Raw genomic sequence first — 24,888 nt, forward strand, 5'->3', positions numbered from 1 at the left:
TGGCCCTCTTCCAACTGATAGAGACTGTGATACCCCCCAAAGTTCAGCTGATGTTGGTAGCGGTACATCTACTCTTCCTTCTAGGTGGACAACTCATGAGTGAGGGGAGCTCGTAAAGCACAGCTTGTATCCACAACAGGACCCCCAACTCTGGCAAGAAAGAATGTCAACTGAGAGCAAGTGATGGTCTGTTCAGTAGCATGGCAGTAGCAAAAGTTTAGGCAATAGAAGTTTGTTTTGCCACCCTACTGCAGAGATGTCCTTTTCTGCAGAAGCTGGAGCAGGAGAGCCACCAGTGAATTGTCCAGCTGTCTGGTTTCTTCTTTTGCACCGGTTTCTTTTTAAAGAGGAAAGAGCAAGTGTTTCGGTTGGGGAGAGGGGAATTAAGACAGAGAAAAGGAGGTGGGCAGCTGTATTGGAAGAGGGGAGGTGAAACTCTTCCCTGATGCGAAATGCACATTGAAGAAAGAAAGATGCTTCTATTATCCAACTTTTGTAAAGAGAAGATGCTGCCCCCCTTTGCATCAATCACTCCAAAGAGAGGAGAGAGACGTGAATTTAATTACAAAGCATGATGCAGCTTGGTTGAGGGTTTTCTTCGGTGAGGGGGTTCTTTTGGGAAATGGTACAGACTGAAGCTCAAGCTCAGATACTTTGGCCACCTAATGCGAAGAGAGGACTCTTTGGAAAAGACCCTGATGCTGGGAAAGATGGAAGGCAAAAGGAGAAGAGGACGGCAGAGGATGAGATGGTTAGATAGCATCACCGAAACAACGAGCGTGAAACTGAGCAAACTCCGGGAGGCAGAGAAGGACAGGAAGTCCTGGCACGATATGGTTCATGGGGTCACGAAGAGTTGGACACGACTTAACGACTGAACAACAACAACACAGACCCGCAACAAAGCGATTGTGTTTATCTTCCCTGTGTTTCCCCAGGGGGGTTCTTATTACAAAAAAAATTAACCAACTTATTTTCTACCTTATGTATTTAACAAACTTCCTTATTACGAAGCTTATGCTGCTTAAACTATACCGATAGTTTAAGCACAAAGTTACCCCTCTGTAACCCAGTGGGAAAGGCTGGAGGTGGAAAAGGAACAGCTCAGGAGAGTGCAGGATTTTTTTTAAAAAATGAATGAATTAATATAATTGTATTAAAAGTTTTAAAAACAAAGGTAAACGCTATACAAACTAATACAGAGTAAGGAAGAAGAAAGAAAAAGAAAGAAATCAAAGAGGGGGCTAAAAGTGCAAGAAAAGGGAAAAAAAGTAAAATAGAAACCGAAAAGAAAGAAATAAGATATAAAGAAGTGGCTTCCGATCTTCTTTCCAGCAGTTATAAGTACAACTGTAGATTTACCTCTTTCTCTAAAGTTACATCGTGACTCTCTTCTTTCTATAACCTATCCTGTCTAATCATCAAAACCATAAATCATAAGTTCATTTTTTTTTCTTTTTTAGGCAAAAAGTCCATAAGGGGTTCTCAGGAGAGTGAAGCTGTAGCCGCCTGGTGCAATCGCTGCATATTTAAAAAGCAAGCAAGCTGTGCACTTTTGTACGGCAGCCACGTTCCTGAAACCTCTTAGAGAACTGGCTTGTTGTTCAGCAGGGAGAGAAATTCGGCTAGTTCTGATTGCAAAGACTCTTTTAGGGTTGAACTCAACTGGTTTAATTCCCATTTCTACCACCCCGAATGCCTATTACTAAGCTTGAGGGTAACCATAAAGGTGTTGGTTATCTCCTTTCAAGCCCTACATGGCATGGGTCCAGGTTACCTGAGGGACCATCTCACCCCCATTACATCGACCCGTCCCACCTGGTCTGGCAGGGAAGGCACGTTGTGGATCCCGTCAGTGAGAGAATGGCGACTGGCGGCTCCTAGGAGGAGAGCCTTCTTTGCTGTTGCCCCCACCCTATGGAATACTCTCCCCCCAGAGGTGAGGCGGGCCCCGACCCTCCCAATTTTCCGGAGGGAATTGAAGACTTGGCTCTGCCAACTTGTGTGCGGCGAGGAAAGATCCAGTCGACCCTAGGGATGGCTGGCGCATTGACGATGCTCCCTGAGTTTATTAACACCTAATTAACATCAGCCTCTTGGAAGTATTATAAAGGAAGTTTGTTTTTAGCATATTGTAATTAATTAATTCTTATCTATTTTAATTACGTTTATTCTATTTTTACTGTAAACCACCCAGGGTCACTCCACAGTTTGTTTGTTTTTAGCATATTGTAATTAATTAATTCTTATCTATTTTAATTACGTTTATTCTATTTTTACTGTAAACCACCCAGGGTCACTCCACAGTGAGATGGGCGGTGACAAATTTGAAAAATAAATGAATGAATGAATGAATGAATGAATGAATGAATGAATGAATGACCATCCCTTCTTTTCCTTTAGCCTGATCCCCGAACGTGTCCTTGGAACCGGATCGTGGCTGGCACACGGGAATGAGCAACGGTCGCCTGTATTATTTCACACCGTACATCCTGCCTGGGGTGGGAGGTGCGCCGGGCTGTGGGAATGGCTGCTGCCTCCAGCCGCCGGTTCTGCCAAGGTTCCATTGTGACATCAGGATGGAACCCCGGACTCTGCTTGGCTCATTTTCAAAACCTGGGGAACCGCCAAGATGGTTGTTGGGATGTGGGCCTACCACACCCCACCGCAGGAAGGGAAGAGGCTGTGGGTGTGCACCTCTGCCTTGATCCTCATTCTGGGGGGGCTTCTGGGGCGATGGATCACAGAGGTTGGAGCTGGGCCGATGAGCGAGAAACTAGCTGGTAAGAGGGTGAAGAAGCCTGACGATTGAGCTGTAGGCCTTGGCGGTGTTTTCAAAAATGGTTGCGTTTCTCCTGCCCCCAGGAGCACCCGGGGATGAGGGGGAAAGCCAAGATGACAGCTACAACTGCATGAGCAAAGCCTTGCCTCCTTTTATGTGTGTGCAATGCACATACAATATGGGAGGGCCTGGTTCTATGGTCCCAGCTCTCATCTTGATTTTTTTAACCCCCATCCCATGGATGACCCTGTTGCCTCTCCCACACCAGGAAACACATCGTCTCTCCCTGCAGGAACAAGTAGGAATCTACAACCCCAGGAGAAGCTTCAGTTGGGTTCATGTCCTGTCTACAACATCTTCCTTCTCACAACAGGCAGCTAAACACAGCTCCTCTCCATCATTGCCTGTCTCTTCGTAACTGGTTTTCCAAGATACGCTGCCCCAAGACAAGGAAATTCAGTTTAGCTCTTATAATTAACCAGTCTTCATTTGATCTATGCCCCTTACTGATCTTGTCTTTTTTTTTAACCCCTGGTAAGAGTTATAAATGTTGTGGATCTGAATTTTTTTCTGTTACTTGGGGCAAAAAAGGCACACAGGGATATACAGATCCATCAAATTGGCATACACACACAGACACACAAAAACACACTGTAATTATTCTTCCAAATGTTGGAGAGGTTATCCCAAAAAAGGGTATTTCATTTGTGGTGGTCATGTGATAAAGCTATACCCGCTTGGTGTACAATTCTTGGGGAGATGAACATCATTACTAAACAAAGAGTTGAACACAGTCTTACTACTCTTATTGATGGGATCAGATCTCAAGCTTAAACAAGGAACTTATTATCTACTTAATTTTAGCAGCTAAAATAGGAATTATCCAACACTGAAAAACTTTAGATAACTTAAACACTTGAGATGTGGATTCATAAGTCCTCTTCCACTGCCACGTTAGAAAAGATTACAGATAAAAGTTAAAAATAATGAAACACCAGAGGCAGAAACCACAATTCTATCAATTTGGATGGACTCTATATTTATCTCAGTTGTAACAGACCTATTACTTGCAGCACTTTAGATCAATGCTTCTCAACCTTGGCAACTTTAAGATGTGTGGACTTCAACTCCCAGAATTCTCCAGCCAGCACTGGCTGGAGAATTCTGGGAGTTGAAGTCCACACATCTTAAAGTTGTCAGGGCTCAGAAACGCTGCTATAGATATATGGTAAATTCAAATGTGTGTATTATCTGTTTAGCCGATCTTCTGTATCTTTTTTCTCTATCTACTTTTGAGCAGATCTTCTATGTTTTTCTGCTGGGTTTATGGGAAAAGAGATGGCACATTCTCCCAGCTAGTTAGTGGCATCTCACTGAATTTTCTGATCATTTACCAGATTGGAGCTAGTTAGTACTTGGATGGGAGACTGCCAGAAGAAGAATTCCAGCATTGTAGGATAGCCTGAAAAGTTGAATTAAACAAAAAAACATTCTGGAAGAAGGCTGTGGCAATCCAGTTCTTCAAAAAGAAGAGTCTTCTTCTTCAAGAATCTTCAGGAGTCAAGCTCAAAATGAGGATGTGATTTGCATGCCACAGGCCTCAATGCATAGAGAAGTATTTGAAAGAATTGGGAAACAGAAAAAATAGGAAGTGTTTTAAGAAGTCATAAGAGCATTTATATGCATAGCGACACAGCTGCAAGTTCCAGCTGCGGTTGTGTCAATTTGCATCTTTCCTTCAACTTGGTGAACTTGCACGCACTGTTTTGGGTGCCCCTCGGTTAACCCAAGTAACTTCCCTGTTGCGTCAGCTGTGCTGGCTCCCAGTTGCTTTTCAGGTGCAATTCAAGATGCTGGTTATCCCCTTGAAAGCCCTACGTGGCACATGGCCAGGTTACTTGCAGGACCGCCTCTCCCTGAAGGTATCTGCCCAGGCTTCTAGGTTAGATAGAGTGGATACCCCTCCCTCCTGAGATCTGAGGGATCTCTATCCTTTCAGCCTTCTGGAGGGCTGTGTAGACCTGGCTCTTCCCCCAAGCATTGAGCTAGGATGGGGGCTGAGCTGGTGGGGGGGAGAGTACTTTTGTTTTTAGCTATGTTTTTATGGATTGTTGTGAGCCACCTAGAATCATCATAGGAGTTAAGCGGCCACGTAAGTCCTGTAAATAAATAAATAAATAAATAAACAAACAAACAAACAAACTGGCTGAATGGGAATCCGATTCTCCCGTGTCCTCATGGAAGAATAGCTTGGACCCAAACCCTTGGCTTCTTAGCAGCTGTTCTTTTAGAAGGTAACTTTTGGCAGCTCTGAGCCCTACTGTGCAAAATGGTTCCTTGATTTTTCCTCATCTTCCCCGCTCAGAAGCATCACATTGTGTCCTGGCACCCTAACCTGGTACAGCTGGTTCTCCTATGCAGGCAGCCAGATTTTGAAATAATAATAACACTTGAACACCATTGACAAAATCACCAACAATCAATTGCCAAAGGCAGCTTTACTTGGGACAGCTTATATCCTGCGACAATACCTTTAACACCATCAAACAGCAACATCTGCCTATCCCGGGTCCTTGGGAAGGGCTCGATAGGTGGTTAAAAATGCCAAATCCAGTCTAAACATCTGGCTGACTGTGAGACCGACCATCATCATCATCATCATCATCATCATCATCATCATCATCATCCGTGGCTATATTGAAGATGGTTATTATAAAATGGATATACTCCCTCAGTGTCAACCTAGAAATCTCCAGTTAGATCTGATTATTTCCAAATCCAGTTAATCCTTGCCTGGATCAATAAAATGGTGACATCGCCATCACTTCTTATGGGCTGGTTTCCAAAATAATTCAGTGTGCTCCCATCAGTTCTTTCCCTATGTCAGGTTGAGATCATAATATGCCATGTATAGAACATGCGCCAAATCTATGGAATGTTCTTCTTTGGGGAGCAAATTTTCCAACTTTGCTGAAGAATGTCCAGCAATTGGAGAGTCTGGGGCAGTGTTTCTCAACCTTGGAAGCTTTCAGATGGGTGGACTCTAACTCCCAGAATTCCCTAGTCAGCATGCTGGCTGGGGAATTCTGGGAGTTGGAGTCCACCCATCTGAAAGTTGCTAAGGTCAGGAAACACTGGTCTGGGGTATATTATAAGGATGTGGTATAGGCGATCCCTTGAAGTGAAAGTACATACCAGAATCCCCTGCAAGGCACAGAGGTGTCTCCCAATGAAGCCAATATGGAAGGCATCCTGAGACGGTGATATCTGAATACTACCGAGAGGGTCTAGTGGTGCTTAAAACCATCCCAAATTCTTTTCTGTTTCTGTTCACCATTTGGGTCTGGTTGTTACAGCTGACCCACCATGGGGCTGCAGGAAATATTAAGATATTTCATTGGCAGTTTATTTTCATTTTATTTATTATATTTGTATAGCCACCCATCTCACAAAAAAGTGACTTATACTTGCTATTATCGGTCTAAAGGGTTTAGGATGAAAGATACCATACATATCAATCCATAACTAGGTATACCCATCTCATGTCTTCTCACCAGCATCAGGCATGTGTCCCATCATCCACCGGTACATTCCTCGCGATTCCAAAGCCTTCATCCCCATACCCCGCTCCAACAGTTACGCAGTCCTGTGCAGAGTGAACATCTCCTCATCCCAGTGTGAGTGGGTCTTGATCGCCAACAGAGGACGCTGTTACTACTTCAACCTGGGCCTGAAGGAACACCTCATCCTCCACCAGATGGGCCTTGTTGTCATGCATATGAAGAAGGAGCTGGAAGGAGAGTATCAGGTCCTCTCTGGGGTAAACCGGACCTGCCAGGGACGGGTCTTGATGACAGCTGTAGGTAAGAGTCTCTGGGGTAAGGAAGAGGGGAATTGCTAGATAACGTGATGGCTGACTTTTTGATTAGGGTGCTCTATAAAGAGATACAGTATGATGCTTGTGGAATGCTCTAGATATGATGCTTTAGCTAGGACTGGGAATGATGATAAGTCCTCAGCTATGAAATTCTCTGATTGACCTCAAACCAGTGATTTTTGGCTGTATCCATGCAACATGGCCACATTTACCCAAATGCTAGGCCTGGTTAATGCCGACTTTAGACGGTGAGGTGTTGTAGCTCAGCATATTATGCAAACCCAGCCCCTTTGGCTAATTTATGGTTCCATGTATTGTTTGGAACCTCCAAATGGGTTGATTGAATAATCAGGTTAATCATGTTGTGGGAATGCAGCTAAAGAAACAATTACAACACTACTTCACCACTCACCCAACCTGAGTACACAAAAATTGAAATATCCAAACTAATAGAACTCATTGACTTCTGCCTCCCCACATTCTTTCAGTTTGATGGGCAAATTTGCAAAGTAATGAAAGGGATTCCTATGGGATCCTCTGTCTTAAGACTCATAGCAGAAGCAGTGATGCAACAACAGAAATTATAGTACTTCTGTTAATACAACCCTAAATATGAATAGTCTATGTCAGTGTTTCTCAACCTTGGCAGGTTGGGTGGACTTAACTCCCATTCAGAGATATTATTCTGGAGGGGGGGAAAAAGATAATTCAGTCTTACAGAACAATTTGTGCTTCCTCGCTATGTCCTCAGAAAGCTGGCTTGTTAGAAATTATGACTCAGAAGACTTCTCCTTCTCCTGATGCTTTTGTCAATACTAGGGCCGCTATTTCTTTATCGGATTTTCCTGCTGATCCCCGGCATCATGTTCCTGTGCGGACTGGGCCTGCTGTGGGACTGGCTGATCAAAGCCCGTAGCCGCCTGGCCACCTCCGAAGAGGAGCAAAACGCTAACCAACGGATCCAGCGGGTCCTCCCTCCCTTGGATCTGGGTGCCCACCCGTGACAGAAACTCAGCCTTTTTTTCCCATTCTCTAAGGAGGCGGCACCAATGTGACCTGGTGCTCATTTGCTCTGCATGGATGGCTTGTAAATATCCCTTGACTTTTGCCGTTGTCCTGCTTGAATCCTGATTTTTGGTTCATTTGTTTCAGAGGTTCTATTTAATAAAGAATTGTAAACCTAACAGATTTCGGGGCTGGATAGCGCCTGCTTGTTTGATGTTTGGAGCTCAGGCATTTGATATAGTGCTCTCAGTGTCACTCTGGACTGGGTTCATAGTAACTGAGGGCCAAACCGTCTTAGAATCCATGAGGAGTTAGCCAGGACCTTTTGATCATGTAGGAATCCAGTTTAAACTATCCTTGATTGATGGCAGTCCAGGTTCTGTGGAACACAACCCGTGAAAGGAGCCCACCAGCAAAAGCATCTGCAGAGAGGGTCAAAAATGTCATGGTGGCGGCTTTGGTCACATGGACATGTCCATCATACTGACATTTTTTACCCTCCTATGGACAGACCTGCCTACCCCCTCTCTGGGTCATTGACCCAATGTTAAACTGCTGTTTTAGGAACTTTTTTCCAACAATCTGAATCTGCTTTCCTATAACTTCAATCTGTTATTCCACAGGCTGAACTTTAGAAGATGATTCTTTTCAGGTACCCGAAGAATGCTAGCATGCCTTCCTGCTGTGGCCTTCCCCCCAGTTGAAATACACCCAGTTCACTTAATCTTTTCTCATCAGACTTCATTTCCAGTCCCCTGCTAATCTTCATGGTCCTTCTGTGCACTTTAAAAATAATGGTAAGCAGTGCCTGCAGAGAGGTTGACCATGTAGAAATAAACTCCTTCCTCTTGCTATAATACCAAATGAAAATCCTTTCTTAGATTTGTTGCAGAAGGGGGAAAAGCTTGACTGATGTTTTTTTAAAGAACGGCACACTACTCATGACATAGGGCCTGGCTATTTGAGGGACCACCTATCTCCCCGGCCGATTCGATCTTGCAGGGTTGGTGCGCTCAGGGTTCCTTTGATTAAATAATGTCATCTATTGGGACCTGGAAGTGTGCCTTCTCTGTAGCAGTGTCTGCCTTCTGGAATGAGGATCCCACCAAGATCCAGATGGCTCCCACTCTGCTATGGTTTAGAAGAGCCGTGAAGACCTGGCCCTTCTCCCAGGCCTTTGGCAAGAGTGACTGAAACCCCGTTTGGATTGTGGGGGTCTCTTTCTCTTTGGTTCCTGTCTGGTATTTGTCATCCTTGCCATCTTTTATTCTTTTATTTTTATCTCTTATTGTATGATTTTCCTTGTTTTTAATGTTGTTACTTGTGAGCAGCCCAGAGTCATTGGGAGTTGGGTGGCATACAAATTTAATAAATAAAAAAAGTTTTTCTAAAAAATCAGCCAATTTCATGTTTAGCTTGACCCTGAGTCATCTGAAAACCAACAACTTCAAGAGGAAGACACCTGCAGGAAAATGATAGGTATAAATGACACCATCTAGGTCCTCTTCTAATTCCTCCTATATATCCATTCTGAGAAGCAGTTCCAGGCAGGTCTGGGATTTGGTTAACAGATTACACTGAGCAATAACAGATTGATTTGATGTACAGATTGGGAATAACTGAAACAACTGAAAGTTGAGCTCAGATTGATCCAGCGCATTTCCAGCATCCAGCAGAGATACCAGATGTAGGAGGCTAACCCATTCTCCATTCTCCCATGCAGCTATTGTTTATGAGTGCTGAAAGGTGTCATCTGAACATTGTGGGTAAGTGGAGAAACGTATGAAATAGAAATACCATTGCTTGCCCAGTTAAAGCAATCTTCTAAATATGCTGGTTGGAGATAGGAGAGAAGAGATATGTGAATCTTAATTTTCCCTGGCGTGACGTTGGGGAGTTGGGCAGAAGACGACTGGAGCAGTGCATCACAAACCAAGGCATTTATTGGCACAAGCTGAAATATTTCCAAGAGGAGTGAGAATAGCAGACATAGATCAGGCTGCGTAACTCAGCTATGAGACTAGGGTGGGGATTTTGAAGTCCCACCCCCACTTTTTGTCAGGGTGATGTTCTGATATGAGCAAAGTGGGGTAGGTGGGGGAAATCTCTATATAGCTATTTGGAACACACTGGAAAAGCAAAATATTCCCCCCTCCCCAAACTCAGTATACAAGATCAAGAATTAATTCAGAAAAAAAGGGGCTTCACAATTACTGTGGCACATGGTATACATTTTTTCATGTTCTTTTCCGCTCTGGACTATGACCCAACATTTTGCTGTTATTGTTATGTGACACCAAGTTGGTATCAGCTCTTAGCACCCATATAGGTAGACCTCCTCCAGGATGATCTGTCCCCAACCTGGTCCTTCAGATATTCCAATGATGTACCCATGGCCACTGTAATCAAGTCCATCCATGCAGCTGGACATCAACTTTTTCTCTTTCCTTCCACCTTTCCAGCACTATGGACTTCTCAAGCGATCTGGGTCTTTGCATCATGTGTCCAAAATACAATAATTTGAACTTGGTCATTTGTTCCTTGAGTGAGAACTCTGAGTTGATTTGTTCGATGTCCATTTGTTTGTTTTTTCAGGAATCTTCTCCATTGCCAAAGTTCAAAGAGTCAATATGCTTTCAGTCCTGCTTCTTCAAAGTCCAACTTTTGCTTCCATAAAGGGTCATAGGGAAATCCATCACTGATTTTTGCAGATATAGACACATCCCAGCATTTGAATATCTTTACTAAGGACTTCCAAACCAAAGGCAGGAAGTATGGCTTGTTCTCATTCTTTTTGCCTGAATGCATTGAAATCAGGTAAAATCTTGCAAGCTCTATCCCCACTACTGTCTATGGTCCAAGGAATTTAAAGATATGGGAAACAGGAGGCCAAGTTAAAAAGCCGTACCTATAGAATTCTCTGTGTCAAGAACAATCATCACGAACCACAATAGTCTGATCAGGCCAGTTTCAAATCTTTGACTGATTGCTTGCAAAGAGTGAATCCAATGGGTTGTCTCTTAAAACTTCCGTTTCAGCACATCTAAATGGTTTCCTGCCCCTAATCTTTACCAGGCTCTTCTTTGCAAATGCTGCACCCTGAGCTAGGATCTCAGAGGTCCAAGTCCCACACCGAGAGGGGATGGCTGCTTTGAGTGCTGAGAAAAGGAAGCAGTTCTTCATGGAAGCATGCTTGGAAGGTGTAAAGATGGTTCATGCTACTGCTGTTATAAAAAGAGAGCTGCCCCCCTTCAAAGTCGAGGTAGACTCCAACCTTATCCATCCTCCCACAGACTGTGAGTGGTGTACGGGGTTGACTCAGAGCTTGGTACTCTCCACCCTTCAGCTCAATAGCCCACACTCCTTCCTTGGGTAGAAACCTCAGCTGCTTCTTGCGCTTCACAGACTTTTTGGCCGTCCCCACCACCCAGCCGGTGCTGTCCCCGACTCGGATCTCCCAGTAGAACTTCCCAGTGGTGATGCCCTTCCGTCCCACCACACACGGGCTGGAGGTGAAGCGCTCCGGCTTCCGTCGCCAGAACCGCCGGCCGGGACTGAACTTGACCCCGGTGGCTTCCTCCACTAGGATGAGGCTGGGATGAGCTGAATTGCAGTCCAAAGTGATGCATGCAGGGACTAGAGAGGGAAGATAGAATGAATTCAGAATGAACAAGAGTGGACTTGCGCAGGCTATTGCATGAATATAAAGTGGTGCAGAAACAATTAGACACAAATAAATATAATATTAGCAATTATCAATAGGGCTACCATCCCCAACATCTCTGAAGCTTCTCTTTGGGTGCCAGTGGGGTCATGTTTTTGTACAGCCAAAGCAAAATTTTAGAGCTAGTTCTGGTCTGCTTGCTGAAAACAGTTCCAATTTATTTCTGTAAATTAGAGATGTCATTCTGAACCTTGTGGGATTCTCTGAAGGTTGTCACCAAATTGTAGGGTTTTTTTTTTTAAATCACACTATGCGAAAAAAATATTCACAATAGATTAATCATATTCACAGTAGTTTTAAATTCATTCGTTTTAATCAGATCAAATTTGGGATTTCATTTAATCTAATCTAATTTGGGATTTATTTATTTTTTTGGCCTTATCCCTTTATTTGTTTTGGCTGCATTTACCTATTGGGGGTAATTTCTTGGCCTTCCCATAAATTCTGCAAACCCTGTTCTAAATGATAGTAAAAATATTATTTTCCAGGAGTTATCATAGAATCTAAACTTCCAATACATCATTACATGAGGAAGCTGAAAGAGATTGCCAGGAGAGAGCAGGCATGAAAAAATCCAGAGACAGCATCTAGCAAGCCCTTTGGCAATCTACCTGTCAGGCCTAGCCCAAGGAACTCCAAGAGACAGTGCAAATTCAGTCCAGTTATGTTTATTAGCTACAACCTCTAGCAAGAATCTTCCCAGACTGAAACCCCAGATCCCAAAGTGCTCCAGCCACAACAGTGTGAATTCCTCAGGGAGGTGCCAGTCTCATCCTCTTATTCCTCCCACGGTCTTCTGGGGAGCTAAAAAAATGTTTATCTCCCTGAGCCTGGCCTTCATAATTCCATTCCATCACACTAGCCCAGGGATCAGAAACCTGGGAAGAAGTATTTCAGAACATTCAGGGCAACTCCACCTTATGAACACATTATCAGTGAGATGGGAAATTCTTCTTACAGTTTCCCAGATTCTGTATTTATCCCAGATGAACATGAAAGAGACCTTCCTGAACTCTTGTACAGTTCTTGCCTCCTTGATCTTGCCCAGCTACAAGGGACTTAACAGAAGCCCTAAGACCAGCTTTAAGTTTGAAGCAAAACAAGAGGTGGACATCTCCAGAGGTGTACAATCAGCGTATTGTGGTAAGAAGGGGAGACCTTTGCAGTGCCAATTCCCCCAACCATGACACGATCAGTGGTCATATTGACTCCATATGCATACAAACTATACATTTTCCATAGGATAAGGGATCAGACACTGGGGCTTTTTATGTGATGAACTGAAGGATATCTGGATGTGTCCTGCCATCATCCACTCACATTCGCCACTCCTGATGCTTGGGTGCCTGAGATTAACAAGGCAGAACGTCTAAAAAGCAATAAGGAAAGTTATAACCATACACATCCTGGATTGTTAAACAGCCAGGGGAGCATCATGGTGAAGGTGTTGCATTTGAACCAGGAAGAGCCATGTTCGAGTCTTCACTTGACTATGAGCTCACTGGGTGAGTTTGAGCCAGCCATTCTCTCTTTTAGCCCAAACTACATTACAGGGCTATTGCTGTGGAGATACATAGCCTTGAACTTCCAGAGAAAAGGTGGGGTGTAAAAGTAATAAACCAGTACCAATATATTGGGTCTAAAAACTTCATCACCACATTGTCTCACCTGGATGTACTGCACCCAAGAGCTCCTTCCAGGCATAGAATTGCAGAGGTCCTTTAAACTCGCCCAGGTTCAAGTCTACAGCCACCACTCCATCTTCATCCTCCTCCTTCTCTTCTTCTACTGCTGCTGTCTCTTGTTCTTCCTCTTGTTCTTCCTCTTCCTCTTCTTCTTCCTCCTCCTCTTCTTCCTCCTCTTCTTCCTCATCAACATCTTCCTCCTCTCTCATCAGCCCTTCATCAACCTCATTCTCACACTCATCTGTGTCTTCACTGCTGGCCCCCCGCTCATCTTCTCCTACCTTGGCATCTAGTTCATGTTCATCTGGGGCTCCTTGCTCCTTACGGACCCTGCAGGAGAAGAACATCCGCAGGGTCAACCATTTTAGAATGAGCTGCTCCTTTTTTACCCAACCTAGAGGAATCACATCTGGCTCTTTCTAAAGAGAGAGCTCTGAGCACTATTGGACAAAAAGAAGGATTCTGCAACTTTCTCTTTCCCCTCTTTAATGGATTTTATGCAATTAGGAAAAAAAGGTATGGAAAATACTGGGGGATAGTGGGAAGATCAGAAATGGAAGACAAGTATACCTTCTCTTGCTCCATACATCAGATTCTATGAGAAGCACCCATGCATTTTTTAATAATCACAGCAGAGAACAGCACTAAGCCAACATAGGCTGATTTTAAAAAAAATTAAGTAGATTCAGATCTGATAAGTACTTGGATGGGAGACTCCCAGGGCAGTTGCAAAAACATACCAGAAGAAAGAATGGCAAAGGACTTCCATACTGTTGCCAAGAAAATGTCCATGTCATCATCAAAAGTGAAGCCTCACTCAAGGAATCTTTACCTTCTTTTATAGTTTCACACAGAGATTTTACAAATGATTTGGGTAGGAGCCAAAGGGCCAGAAGAACAGCTATCTTTTTTTCTCCCCTGCTAAACTCTTTTCATGGCCAAAAGTAACCTTGCTTTGCCTCTGGCCCCAAGAAGGAAGAGTACTTTATAATTATAGCAGAGTTTTTCAATGGAAGTTAACAAGAAATCAACTTTACCGCCATAGGCAGAGAAGCTTCACCTACTCATTTTGGCAGATCCAGCAGCTTCTGAAAGGTGGAAGAGCAAGTCAGGATGATGGTTTGCTCTTTTGCTGCTCAGTTGGCCAGCCTTCCCTGTGCCTACAGTGGGGAGGCAAATCTGATGTACCCCGTAGGATCAGAGTCCCCTCAATGCTCGGCCCTCCTCTGCTGGTTCATGCTTTTCATCCTTTCATATATTTATTACAAAAAAAAAAAGAGAAACACACTTACCTCTCCAGCAATTCTTTTGCCTCCTATGGGAGGAAGGAAGGAAGGAAGGAAGGAAGGAAGGAAGGAAGGAAGGAAGGAAGGAAGGAAGGAAGGAAGGAAGGAAGGAAGGAAGGAAGGAAGGAAGGAAGGAAGGAAGGAATAGGAGGGAGGGAGGGAGGGAGGGAGGGAGGGAGGGAAGGAAGGAAGGAAGGAAGGAAGGAAGGAAGGAAGGAAGGAAGGAAGGAAAATAGGAGGGAGGGAGGGAGGGAGGGAGGGAAGGAAGGAAGGAAGGAAGGAAGGAAGGAAGGAAGGAAGGAAGGAAGGAAGGAAGGAAGGAAGGAAGGAAGGAAGGAAGGAAGGAAGGAGAGATAACAATCAAAATAATTCTTTCACTGGGTTACCACCCACTTTCCTGTCAAAGTGTCCTGTGTTTTAATGGTGCACAGCAGATTCTTGTCGCAATAGACCATGCCCAAGTTTATTATCAGAAAAAAAAACATGCCAGTGAAATACTATCACAACATACAAGGAAGAAAAGAAAACTGAGGGCATGCAGAGTGACAAAGCTTGGTACGCCATGAAAAACCCAAGGGTGATGAAGAAGCGTGTTCTGGCTTAAACCTCCCTTTTAAATGAACAAACGCCATGGAACCCAGCAGCAGCTTAAAGAAAATCAGCCTTAAAGAAAATGCAGAGCTTTTATCAGTGGGGAACAGAAGCAAAGAGATGCAAAGCAGTTTTTATATGAGCAAAGCTGGAAATTAATTTTAGGCAGTGTACTGTATTTTCAATGTGAACTGAAATCAAAATGGGCAACCTTACATCATGGGAATATAAAGTACCACTTTTAGCTGGTAAAATCTCATTTTCTTTGTGTTTTCTGATGCTCCTAACGAATAGCTAGATTGGGTATACGGTACTCATTCAATCTCTCTCTCTCGCTGCTTGGGATCACATCACCCCCTAAGCCAGTGTTGTCCAAACTTGGCCACTTTAAGATGAGTGGACCAACTCCCAGAAGCTGGCTGGGGAATTCTGGGAGTTGAAGTCCATTCATCTTAAAGTGGCCAAGTTTGGACAACACTGCCCTAAGCCAAAACCAAACCTGTCTTTTATGCTTTAATGAAATGTCTGAACCCGTCATGGTAACTTGGGCAACAAACAATAATGGAACAAATCATGGTTTGGTGCAATCTTCTTGTCTTCTCCCCAAGCAAACCCCACAGCCCAAGGTCCCCTTTACCTTGAGGAAACTAATGTGGTCTTTACACTCAAGGCCTGCCTGTACACGGCAGAGAGTTTCCGAACATGAGGCCGTCTTCCAATCCAGTTCCTTTAACTTGGTTTCCATCTGAGCCAGGTTCTTTTCCCGCTGATTTTCTAAGGCCTGCTTTATACCCAGCTCCCTGTCGCTCAGCAGCTGGTGCATCTTCACAAATTCTCCAGAGATATGATCAGACAAGGATTCAGAGCAGGTCTGGGAAAACATAGATGTGTCACAGGAAAAGACGGTGGTTTGGTCATACAGAGATGATAGTATGTCACAATGGCTCCTGTGAGTTCACAGGAATTGAGATAAGACAGAGTGGAAAACTCCTCTTGTGGACTTTCCCCCCTCCTTTATTAAGACAGTAAATCAGTGTTTCTCAACCTTGGGAACTTTAAGATGCGTGGACTTCAACACCCAGAATTCCCCAGCCAGCCATGCTGGCTGGGGAATTCTGGGAGTTGAAGTCCACGCATCTTAAAGTTCCCAAGGTTGAGAAACACTGCAGTAAACTAAGCAAACAGCATTTTTTTGCATGAGCCTTCCTTAGCTTGAGTGATTTACAGTTAGGATAGCCCTATTCTATTCTCTGCTTGGCCAACAACTGTTGTGACATGAGTTTTAAAATGTATTTTGGAATGGACTTTTCCCCCCCTCTAATGAATATTATACAGTCTAAGTCAGTGTCTTGCAGCCTTGGCAACTTGAAGATGTCTAGACTTCAACTCCCAGAATTCCCTAGCCAGCTTGCTGGCTGAGGAATTCTGGGAGTTGAAGTCCAGACTTCTTAAAGTTGCTAAGATTGAGAAACACTGATCTAAGTGTTCTCTAGCTGTATTTATGCATTCTATAATATTGGCTTGACTTACATGTCCACTGCAATATTCATTCATTCATTCATTCATTCATTCATTCATTCATTCATTCAATTTATTTATTTATTTATTTATTTATTTATTTATTTATTTAGCAAACTTATATGGCCACTATTGACAAGTTACATGGGGTTCAGGCAAGCTGGCAGGCCTGTGGTAGCCCCCATTCCATAGAAAATTCTTTCCCCAAAAGTACACTTTGTTGATGTCCTGGAAACAATTTAAATCAGTTTCATTTCAACAAGACTTTGGCCCAGTTCATGATGGGGGCTACCTATCTTGGGTTTTATCCCTTAATTATCCCTACATCATCCAGATCCTTTGGGACTGAGGTAGATTATAAGTACAATTAATTAACTGATTTGTGCCAAGTCAACAATTGGCAACCAAAGCAGACCTTTCAGTACAGGCATCATATCATCCCTATCTCGTGCACCTAGCAGCCCCATATTACACTTGCTATAATCTCTATACACTCTTCAAGGAGAGCTCCACAAACAGCACATTGGAGTAGTCAAGACAGTGCCATGACTGATCTAGGATCTCAAATATAAAATTACCATCATGACAGCATAAGGAGCTGATATGCCATTATACCGTGATGTGTCTATACTTACAAAGATCAGAATCATGCAAGTCCTGTGACATTCTATGAAAACAAAAGTTGGACTTTCAAGGAGCAGGATAGGAAGAGTTTTGACGCCTTTGAACTTTGGTGTTGGAGAAGACTCCTGAGAATACTGTGGATGGCCAAGAAAACAAACCAATGGACCATCAAACAAATCATCCCAGAGTTCTCACTCGAGGCACCAATGACCAGGCTGAAATTATCCTACTTCTGACACATTCTGCAAAGACCAAGCTCTCTGGAGAAGGCTCAAATGTTGGGAAAGATGGAAGGAAAGAGAAAAAGAGGATGACCAACAGCAAGGGGGATGGACTCAGTTACAGTGGCGATGAGTGCACTGTTAGAAGACCTCAAATAACAGGTTTATGGACAAATCATCATGGAGAAAATCTATCTTGCTAGGAATCAAAAACAACTTGATGCCACATAATTAAAGCCACTATGACAATTGCTTAAGCAACACCAGCAATTGAAATCCTTTATCTTTTTTATTATAATGCTAGTGACAACACACACACACACACATTCTAAGTTCCATGCTAATTGTAGGTGTGTGTTTTGTGGTAGCTTAGAGCACCACAATGCTTCTAAGTGTTTAAAACTGAACTGAGAATCCAAGGGGAAGGAGGAACAGAACGGAATATCCTGAAAAATGCATGGTTGATCGCTGGCAATCTGAGTACCACACAACCACATTTTTATTTGTTTTCTGCTGATCTCAATCATGCAAATCAAATAAGCAAGTAGCTTTTCTTTTCCTCAGACTGAATTGCAGGAGCCTGGATTAAATGCTGACCATCAAACACTGAGTATGAAATCAATGAACCACAGACTGTAGCACTGATGGCAAGGGGTCCCGGGATGAAGAATGAGAAGCTGTATTCAGTTTAACATTAAACAAACTCAAAGTCCAACCCTCATTACTTCCCAACTGCACCTTTAATTCAATAATGTTCTCCTGCTGGTGACACTGACTCCTTTTCAACCGTCTGAGACCTTCCTCCAGAGGCTCCAGAGATGCCTTCAGCTGGTCCTAAAGGGAAGAGAAAATCAAATCTCGCTCAAAATGAACATGATTTTGAAGACAGCAGAACTGGATGGAAGAAGTGTCATACATAAAGATTGAAGATGTTCATGAAGACGGCTTGCATTGCTGCATTCAAGGACTTGGTTCACTGGATTTTCTTATGCATATTCAGACACAGCATTAACGTGGCAACCATCAACACCAAAGGGGCCCAACCTGAGGACCCCCAGAAGTCTCGATTGCAACCCCAAGCACCTCCAAAAGGGTACTGCTACATTGTAATTTCTAATGGAATAGAAATAGAAATAGAAATATTTTCTATTACCTAGAAAATAGTTATACTAACTCTACTTAATTAATCAAAGTTAGGGTTGCTTTTTTCTGGGCATCCCCGATTCTTTGTCCTGCCTCATTGACTTGTTTTTAATATGGAGCCTGATACTCCATCCAAACCCCTGGAAAAAGAATTTGTAGAAAGCAAATTTGTGGGTGCATGTGAGTGTTCCTGACAAGAGAAATCTAGTCTGAGTAAGGATTTTTAAGTTTTACAGAAACTTCCTAACAGTAAAAGCAGTTCTACAGTGGAACCAGTGGCCCAGAATGGTGATAGGTTTGCCTTCCTTGATGTGTTCAAGATGAGCTGGATAGACACCTGCTAGGGATGCTTTAATTGAGGTATTTCTGGTCTGAAGAAAGGGTTGGATTCCATGGCTTTTATCTAAGTTTAATTTAAATTAATTTTATTAATTTTATTTCCAACTCTAACACAGGGGGAGGCATCCTGGAGTTAACGGCCCTTGCCTTCAAGGGCTGAGACTAGTGAGGCTGGAACTAGGGTTCCTAGGAGAGAAACGACTGTTATGAAAACATCTCCCAGCTGCCTCCCAATGCTGTCAAGAGACTGGCTGTGCATCCATGGCCTTGGAAAAGACAGGAAGAAAAAGATGAGTTTACACACTCTGAAAAAAAAAAAGATTTTTTTATCCCACTTTTATTATTTTTATAAATAGCTCAAGGCGACAAACATATCTAATGTTCCTTCCTCCTATTTTCCCCACAACAACCACCTCGTGAGGTAACTTGGGCTGAGGGAGAGGGATTGGCCCAAAGTCACCCAGGCGGCTTTCATGCCTAAGGCCAGACTAGAACTCACCCTCTTCTGCTTTCTAGCCTGGTGCCTTCACCACCACCAAACTGGCTCTGAATTTAACCACTAGACCAAAATGAGGCTCTGAATTCCTTGCTGTGCTGTGGGCAACCAATTCTTGTATCAGAGACTTCATTCCTGTTCAGTTTCTAAAGTAGCTAGCTTGTGTCTTGCAGCAAATCCACACAACCTTGTCCCAGCATGAGGACAACCTACTTACTGTTTCCCAAGGATATGTCTGTATGTCTCTGCTTGTATCTCAGGGTCCTTCTGCTGCTGAAACAGCCCAAGGACAGGACAGCTTAAGGCACTACACTTTGGAACCGGTGTTTTTCCTAATCTCCTACCTCAACACACTACAACAGTGCACGTTGATGTGCATTGGGGAGGTGACCTGAAATGATGTGCTCCATAATGGCAAGCTTGTGGTTCCGGTTGGTTCTGCCAGTTTGCTGTAGGAGCACCCCTTCAGCCCCTGGCCTCTTGGTCCCTGACCCCTTCACCCACCCACAATCCTCTTTGGACAGCAAGGAAACCAGAATGCTGGCTTTTACAGCCACTTTTTTAAGGGTTTGGTCAAGCTAGACTTCTATCTATCTGGTTGCTAGGTGTTGAAAACAACTTGATAGCACATAATCAATCAATCAATCAATCAACCAACCAACCAACCAACCAACCAACCAACCAACCAACCAACCAACCAACCTAGACAGCGCCTTGAAATTGACCAGCCCATAATGGCTTAACTAACTGGAAGTGTAATTGAAAGGCATTGTCTCTTGTACTTCTGGAGCCTGGCTGGCAGGGCGTTCCTTTCCCAGTGGCTGCTGCGCCTCATATAACGTCCTTAGGCTAGTTTATCACTCCCACATCAATTCCCACAACTCCTTTCTCAGACTGCAGCTCTTCAACAGCACTCATCCAGCAGCTACACAAATCCAGGTGACGGGAGATGCCAACCTAGGATGCAAAAAACTCTAACTCTTTGCTGCCACCTACTGGGCAGCAGGTCAAACAATCACCTGGTCTGCACATCATTTCAAGGAATTAAAAAAAACTGCAGACTAGAGCAACCAGAAAAATCTGCAGTAGCTGAACATGCTCTCAAGCACACTGGACACAAAATCCTATTTGAAAACACAGAGATACTGGACAACACCAACAGCCACTATACCAGGCTATATCGGGAAGCCATTGAGATTCACAAACACCAGCACAGTTTCAATAAAAAAGAAGGAAGTCTAAAAATCAACAAAACCTGGCTACCAATCCTGAAAAATACAGCCTGCAAAAGGTCAACGAACTTAGCTCAACCACCAGGATGCATGAACAATTCATACTCATTAACCCACTCATTAACCCACAATCCCCCCCCCCCCAGGCACCCTTGCTGATCTCTATAAATACCCACAAGGGTCACATCATCCTGGGCACAGAGAGAACCGCTCCTGTCTGTGCTCCTGCACTCTGAAGATGCTGGTCACAGATGCTGGTGAAATGTTAGGAACCAAAACTTCCAGAACACGGCCACACAGCTCGGAAGACCCACACCAGCCATTGTATTCCAGCCGTGAAAGCCTTCGACAATACAATTAAAAAAAAATTCAATTAGAACTTTTACACTGGAACAGATGCCGGGCAATGAAAATGGATCCTCTGTGCCTTTCTTATTACTAAGAAAACTAGTCATTCAATTTTGGAAAGAGCCGTTTATGATCCCAATGACTCAGTGGAGGGTGTTACTATTTAATCATCAGTTGTTTACAGATGTAGATTAGATCTCGACAATTACAATAAAGAATGGTCATCCTTTATTAAAACTGTTGTGTAACTCTTACTTCATTTATAACTATAGATCTCTATAAAGTGTGAATTATATGAAAAGCCACTACATCTTTTCGTTGCATTGCTTTTTTCTTTTTCTTATTGTTTTTTCTTTTTTTTCTAATTTATTAACAAATAAAGCAAGAACAAACAGCTCAGTCTGCTGATGGTACAGCAGAGAAAGAAAAAAGAAAGAGATTTGCAGCGCACTGAGCAACCAGAGGGTTGGGCAAGCCTGTTGTGGGAGGCTTTCCATGAGTTGGATGGTGGGCTGGAATTTCAGCCCAGGGACCCCCCCCCCCAATTAGAACGGTGTGCTTTAAAGCTGCATGAACAGCAGCACACACAGATCCACTCCAGAGTGCATAAACTCACACTGTGGAGGAGCAAAAATTAGAGCAGTGTGATTTCCTTCTGGCTTTAAGATGGAAGTGCCACTGTATGGATGTGGCTCTTCTGCTGAGACTATCAAGATCTGAGTAAGGTAGGGTTCCTCAACCTTGGCAACTTCAAGACAGGTGGACATCAACTCCCAGAATTCCCCAGCCAGTGATAGTGTGGATCCTGAGAGCAGGAAATCTTTGTCCCTACCGATTGTCACTGAACTTCAATTCCCATCATTTCATTAAGATGGACCAATAACAAGGGAACCTGGGAGTTGTAGTTCAGATTGTCTACTCCTTCAGCCTAAATTGGACTCATTCCTTCTTCAACCTGTTCCTGACCCATAAGAAAATTTGCCTTTTTATCTTAAGATCATTACATTTACTCAATATAGCAGTTACTTTTACTCAATATCCCCCATGCTGGCTGGGGAATTCTGGGAGTTGAAGCCAAGGTTGAGGAACCCTGGAGTAAGGAGTTAAGTATCTGGAGAACTGTGATTTATCACAAGTCCTGGGATGATTCCTAACATATGGAGATCACCACAGGCCTTGCTCCCCCCGACCAAACCCCTTACTATCTTGCTAAGAAATTTCAGCAGGGGCACTGAACTGTAGTGGGGCCCCATCAGGGCCCCTAAACAGACATTTCCAAAGTTCAATTTATGACACTTCCCCTGCCAACAGCTGCCCCTTTGCTGTAGCTCAGAGAATTTTAGTAACCGCACTCCCATTACATTGGGAGGGCATCAGGTTGGTGAAAGCCGATCATGGTGTCCCCAGAAAAGGTCCTGCCTTCAGAAAGTGGAAGATGAATTGCTAATACATGAGAGACAGATTCAGTATCAGTGCTTCTTCATGCCTTTGAGAGTGGAAATCTAGCTTAGATTACTGGTAAATATTTGGAGGGCTTCAGAAGCTCCTAGATTTCAATGTCCCTGTTTATGATGACACTTCTCCCTACTTGAATTTTATCTTGGCTTGCAAAGTAGTCTCTTGTTCACCCAGAGGCCCCCTTCATTCTCCTCCCAGAAGCAGGATGCCTGTTTCTCACCTGATAGGCCTGAACCGCATTTTTAATGGGCAGGAAGTCGTGCCCACGGTGCTGAGGCAAGTCCCGGCAGATGACACAGACAGGTTCCTCATCTTGGCTGCAGAAGAGCTTGAGAGGTTCCTCGTGTTCCTCACAGAAGTACCATCCTCCAGTGCCGCTCAGCTGAGCCCCTTCATCCAGCTTCAGCAGCCGGGCCTTCTCTGCCAGGCTGCAGAGGGCGCGGTTGATGGTCATGCGGCGTAAAGCAAAGGGGCGTCGGCACTCGGGGCAGAGCCCCCGTCTTTGCCCTTTGGGGATGCAGGGCTCCAGGCAGGGAGCACAGAAGCTGTGGCCACACTCCAACATGTGAGGGTCCCGAAAGATGGAGAGGCAAATGGGACACAGCAGATCTTCAGTGAAACTGGACACCTCTCTTACTGAGGCCATGTTGGTCAATGAAAAGAGAGCCTCACCACGTTTCCCAGGCACCACCGCTTCTATTTCGACCCGTTTGGTGAACTCCTTCCGAACTATTCCTGGGCTGAAAGAAAAAGAGACAGGGGTCTCTCAGCCCTTCGAGGTAGACTAGATGTGGACCCCAAAGTCATGAATACTAAAACTACTTTTCTTATAGGGTTACAGTAACAGAATCTTGCTGCTCCCTGCCTTTATCCTAAAGTGAACCAGGAAGGGTCACGTCCGAGACATTTTCTCAAATTCCATTCCTGCTTCGGACACAGAAAATTTTTACCTCACTGTGGCTCTTTCTCCTCTTCCTCAAGATTATTCTCACAGCCCGTTTACAGGGTGGGGGAATCCCCCAGTATTTCTCTCTGATCTTCAAGAAAGCTTATTTTTTTATTTCCGCCTTCTCCATTTGAAGAAAACGTCAGCGTCCCATGAAGCCCTTTTTTAAACAAGCAAAACAGAACGTTACTTTGAAATAAAAGAATAATAATTCTGAATTAAATTGTTCAACTCCCCTCTGGGGGAGATGGGCAGCATACAAATGTAATAAATAAATAAATAAACAAACTCTTAATGCATCCACAATCCTTTGGTAAGCAACCACGGAACTCACGTTTCTAGTCTGACGTGGATTTCCTACAAGATTCGAAAGATGAATGAAAAGACAACAGAAGGAATACATTCAACTGTCTTAACAGAAGATCAGAAGGGTCCTCCCTTTCATTCTACACTCAAAGCCCAAGATATATTCCTTTGGCCTTGATAGCTTAGGCCGTAGAAAATTGACAAGAAAGTCCTTGTCTGTTCAAACATGAAAAGAAGGTGGAAGATACAATGCTAATATGTAAGAGAAGTACAACGTGTTAGAAAATGAACTTGGAATCTAGTAACAGTGCTTTGAGAGTGGAAGGCTTACTTATTTATCAGTAAACATAAGCTAGACTTCCATTTTGGTGGTTTCAGAAGCTTTAGCTCCTAGATTTCAGAGTCTCTGTTTATTAAGACGCTTGTCCTTACCTGTAATCTAACCTGGTTGCAAGACAGTTCCTAGATTAGAGACTGGGGCTTGTACAGAATAGTGTAAGCATGCTTGGGGTAAATCTGAGGTTTGGTTGCATATGGGGCAGACTGGCCAAAATGTGCCAAAACATACTGATATTTGCCTGGGCTCCCACCCCACCCCATCCCATCCCAGAACCTGGCAAGAAATCATGCTGCACTAAATCTTGGTGAGATTACAGTGTGCCTTCACCATGCACCCGGGATGGGCGTGTGCTGCATTGAAATCCATGCAGCTTTAAGATGCAACATTCTGAGGGCCGTGATTGGTGATTCTCTCAGCTGAACTTCCAGCCCTGCTGCATGAAACACCTCCTTCAATCGGCATGGGCTATGTTCTCATTCAGTGTTTCTCAACCTTGGCAACTTCAAGATGTGTTGACTTCAACTCCCAGAATTCTGGGAGTTGAAGTCCACACATCTTAAAGTTGATAAGGTTGAGAAACACTGGACTATACAATGGTTGGCCTTGGCTATTCTGTTTCCTTTTCTTATTTTATCAGTTCTTCTGGTTCTGAATGTTTGCAGTCTTTTGTTTTTAATTCTTTTCTTTTCATGGTTCTCTATAATCGTAAGAGTCGCTTTGTGAGTTGGGCGGCCATACCAATCCAATCCAGTAAATAAATAAGTACTGTAAGCTCAAAAATTCTGGAAACTGGAGAGCTCCATCCAGTTTATGTTTATTGTAGGAGGAATGCACGGTCTGGGGACCACCACATCCCCCTTCTTAGGAGGCCAGAATTTTCTGGTTTGGGGGTTGTAAGCTTATTTGAAGCCTGTTCTGCTCCTTTCTTGTGTTTCCTGCTTCTCACACGTGGCTGTCCCTTCCTTGT

At 43.8% G+C, this 24,888-nt stretch overlaps 1 protein-coding gene across 1 annotated transcript; it reads right to left on the reverse strand.

Moving 5' to 3' along the window:
• Positions 1-9,675: 9,675 nt before the first annotated feature.
• LOC103055698 (zinc-binding protein A33-like) lies at positions 9,676-23,055 on the reverse strand. The gene is made up of 6 exons (XM_015889396.3): positions 22,550-23,055; positions 18,052-18,147; positions 15,588-15,821; positions 14,366-14,388; positions 13,057-13,403; positions 9,676-11,300 (listed from the first exon to the last, which is right to left on the reverse strand). The coding sequence occupies exons 1-6, from the start codon at positions 22,973-22,975 to the stop codon at positions 10,777-10,779; spliced, it is 1,650 nt and encodes a 549-aa protein (XP_015744882.2). The 5' UTR covers positions 22,976-23,055; the 3' UTR covers positions 9,676-10,776.
• Between the last annotated feature and the right edge of the window lie 1,833 nt (positions 23,056-24,888).

The sequence above is a fragment of the Python bivittatus genome, unplaced genomic scaffold (assembly GCF_059951505.1).
Source record: "Python bivittatus isolate LINGU-HERP-01145 unplaced genomic scaffold, Pbiv_v1 ctg000080_np1212, whole genome shotgun sequence".
Classification (NCBI taxonomy): Eukaryota; Metazoa; Chordata; class Lepidosauria; order Squamata; family Pythonidae; genus Python; species Python bivittatus.

Bases quoted from the DNA above. Each gene is read 5' to 3' on its own strand.
- LOC103055698 (XM_015889396.3), bottom strand. From the start codon at position 22,975: ATGGCCTCAGTAAGAGAGGTGTCCAGTTTCACTGAAGATCTGCTGTGT. The intron at 18,148-22,549 runs GTGAGAAACAGG...TCTTCCCTTTAG, and splicing joins ATGCGGTTCAGGCCTATCAG to GACCAGCTGAAGGCATCTCT. The intron at 14,389-15,587 runs GTAAAGGGGACC...TTCCTCCCATAG, and splicing joins ACCACATTAGTTTCCTCAAG to GAGGCAAAAGAATTGCTGGA.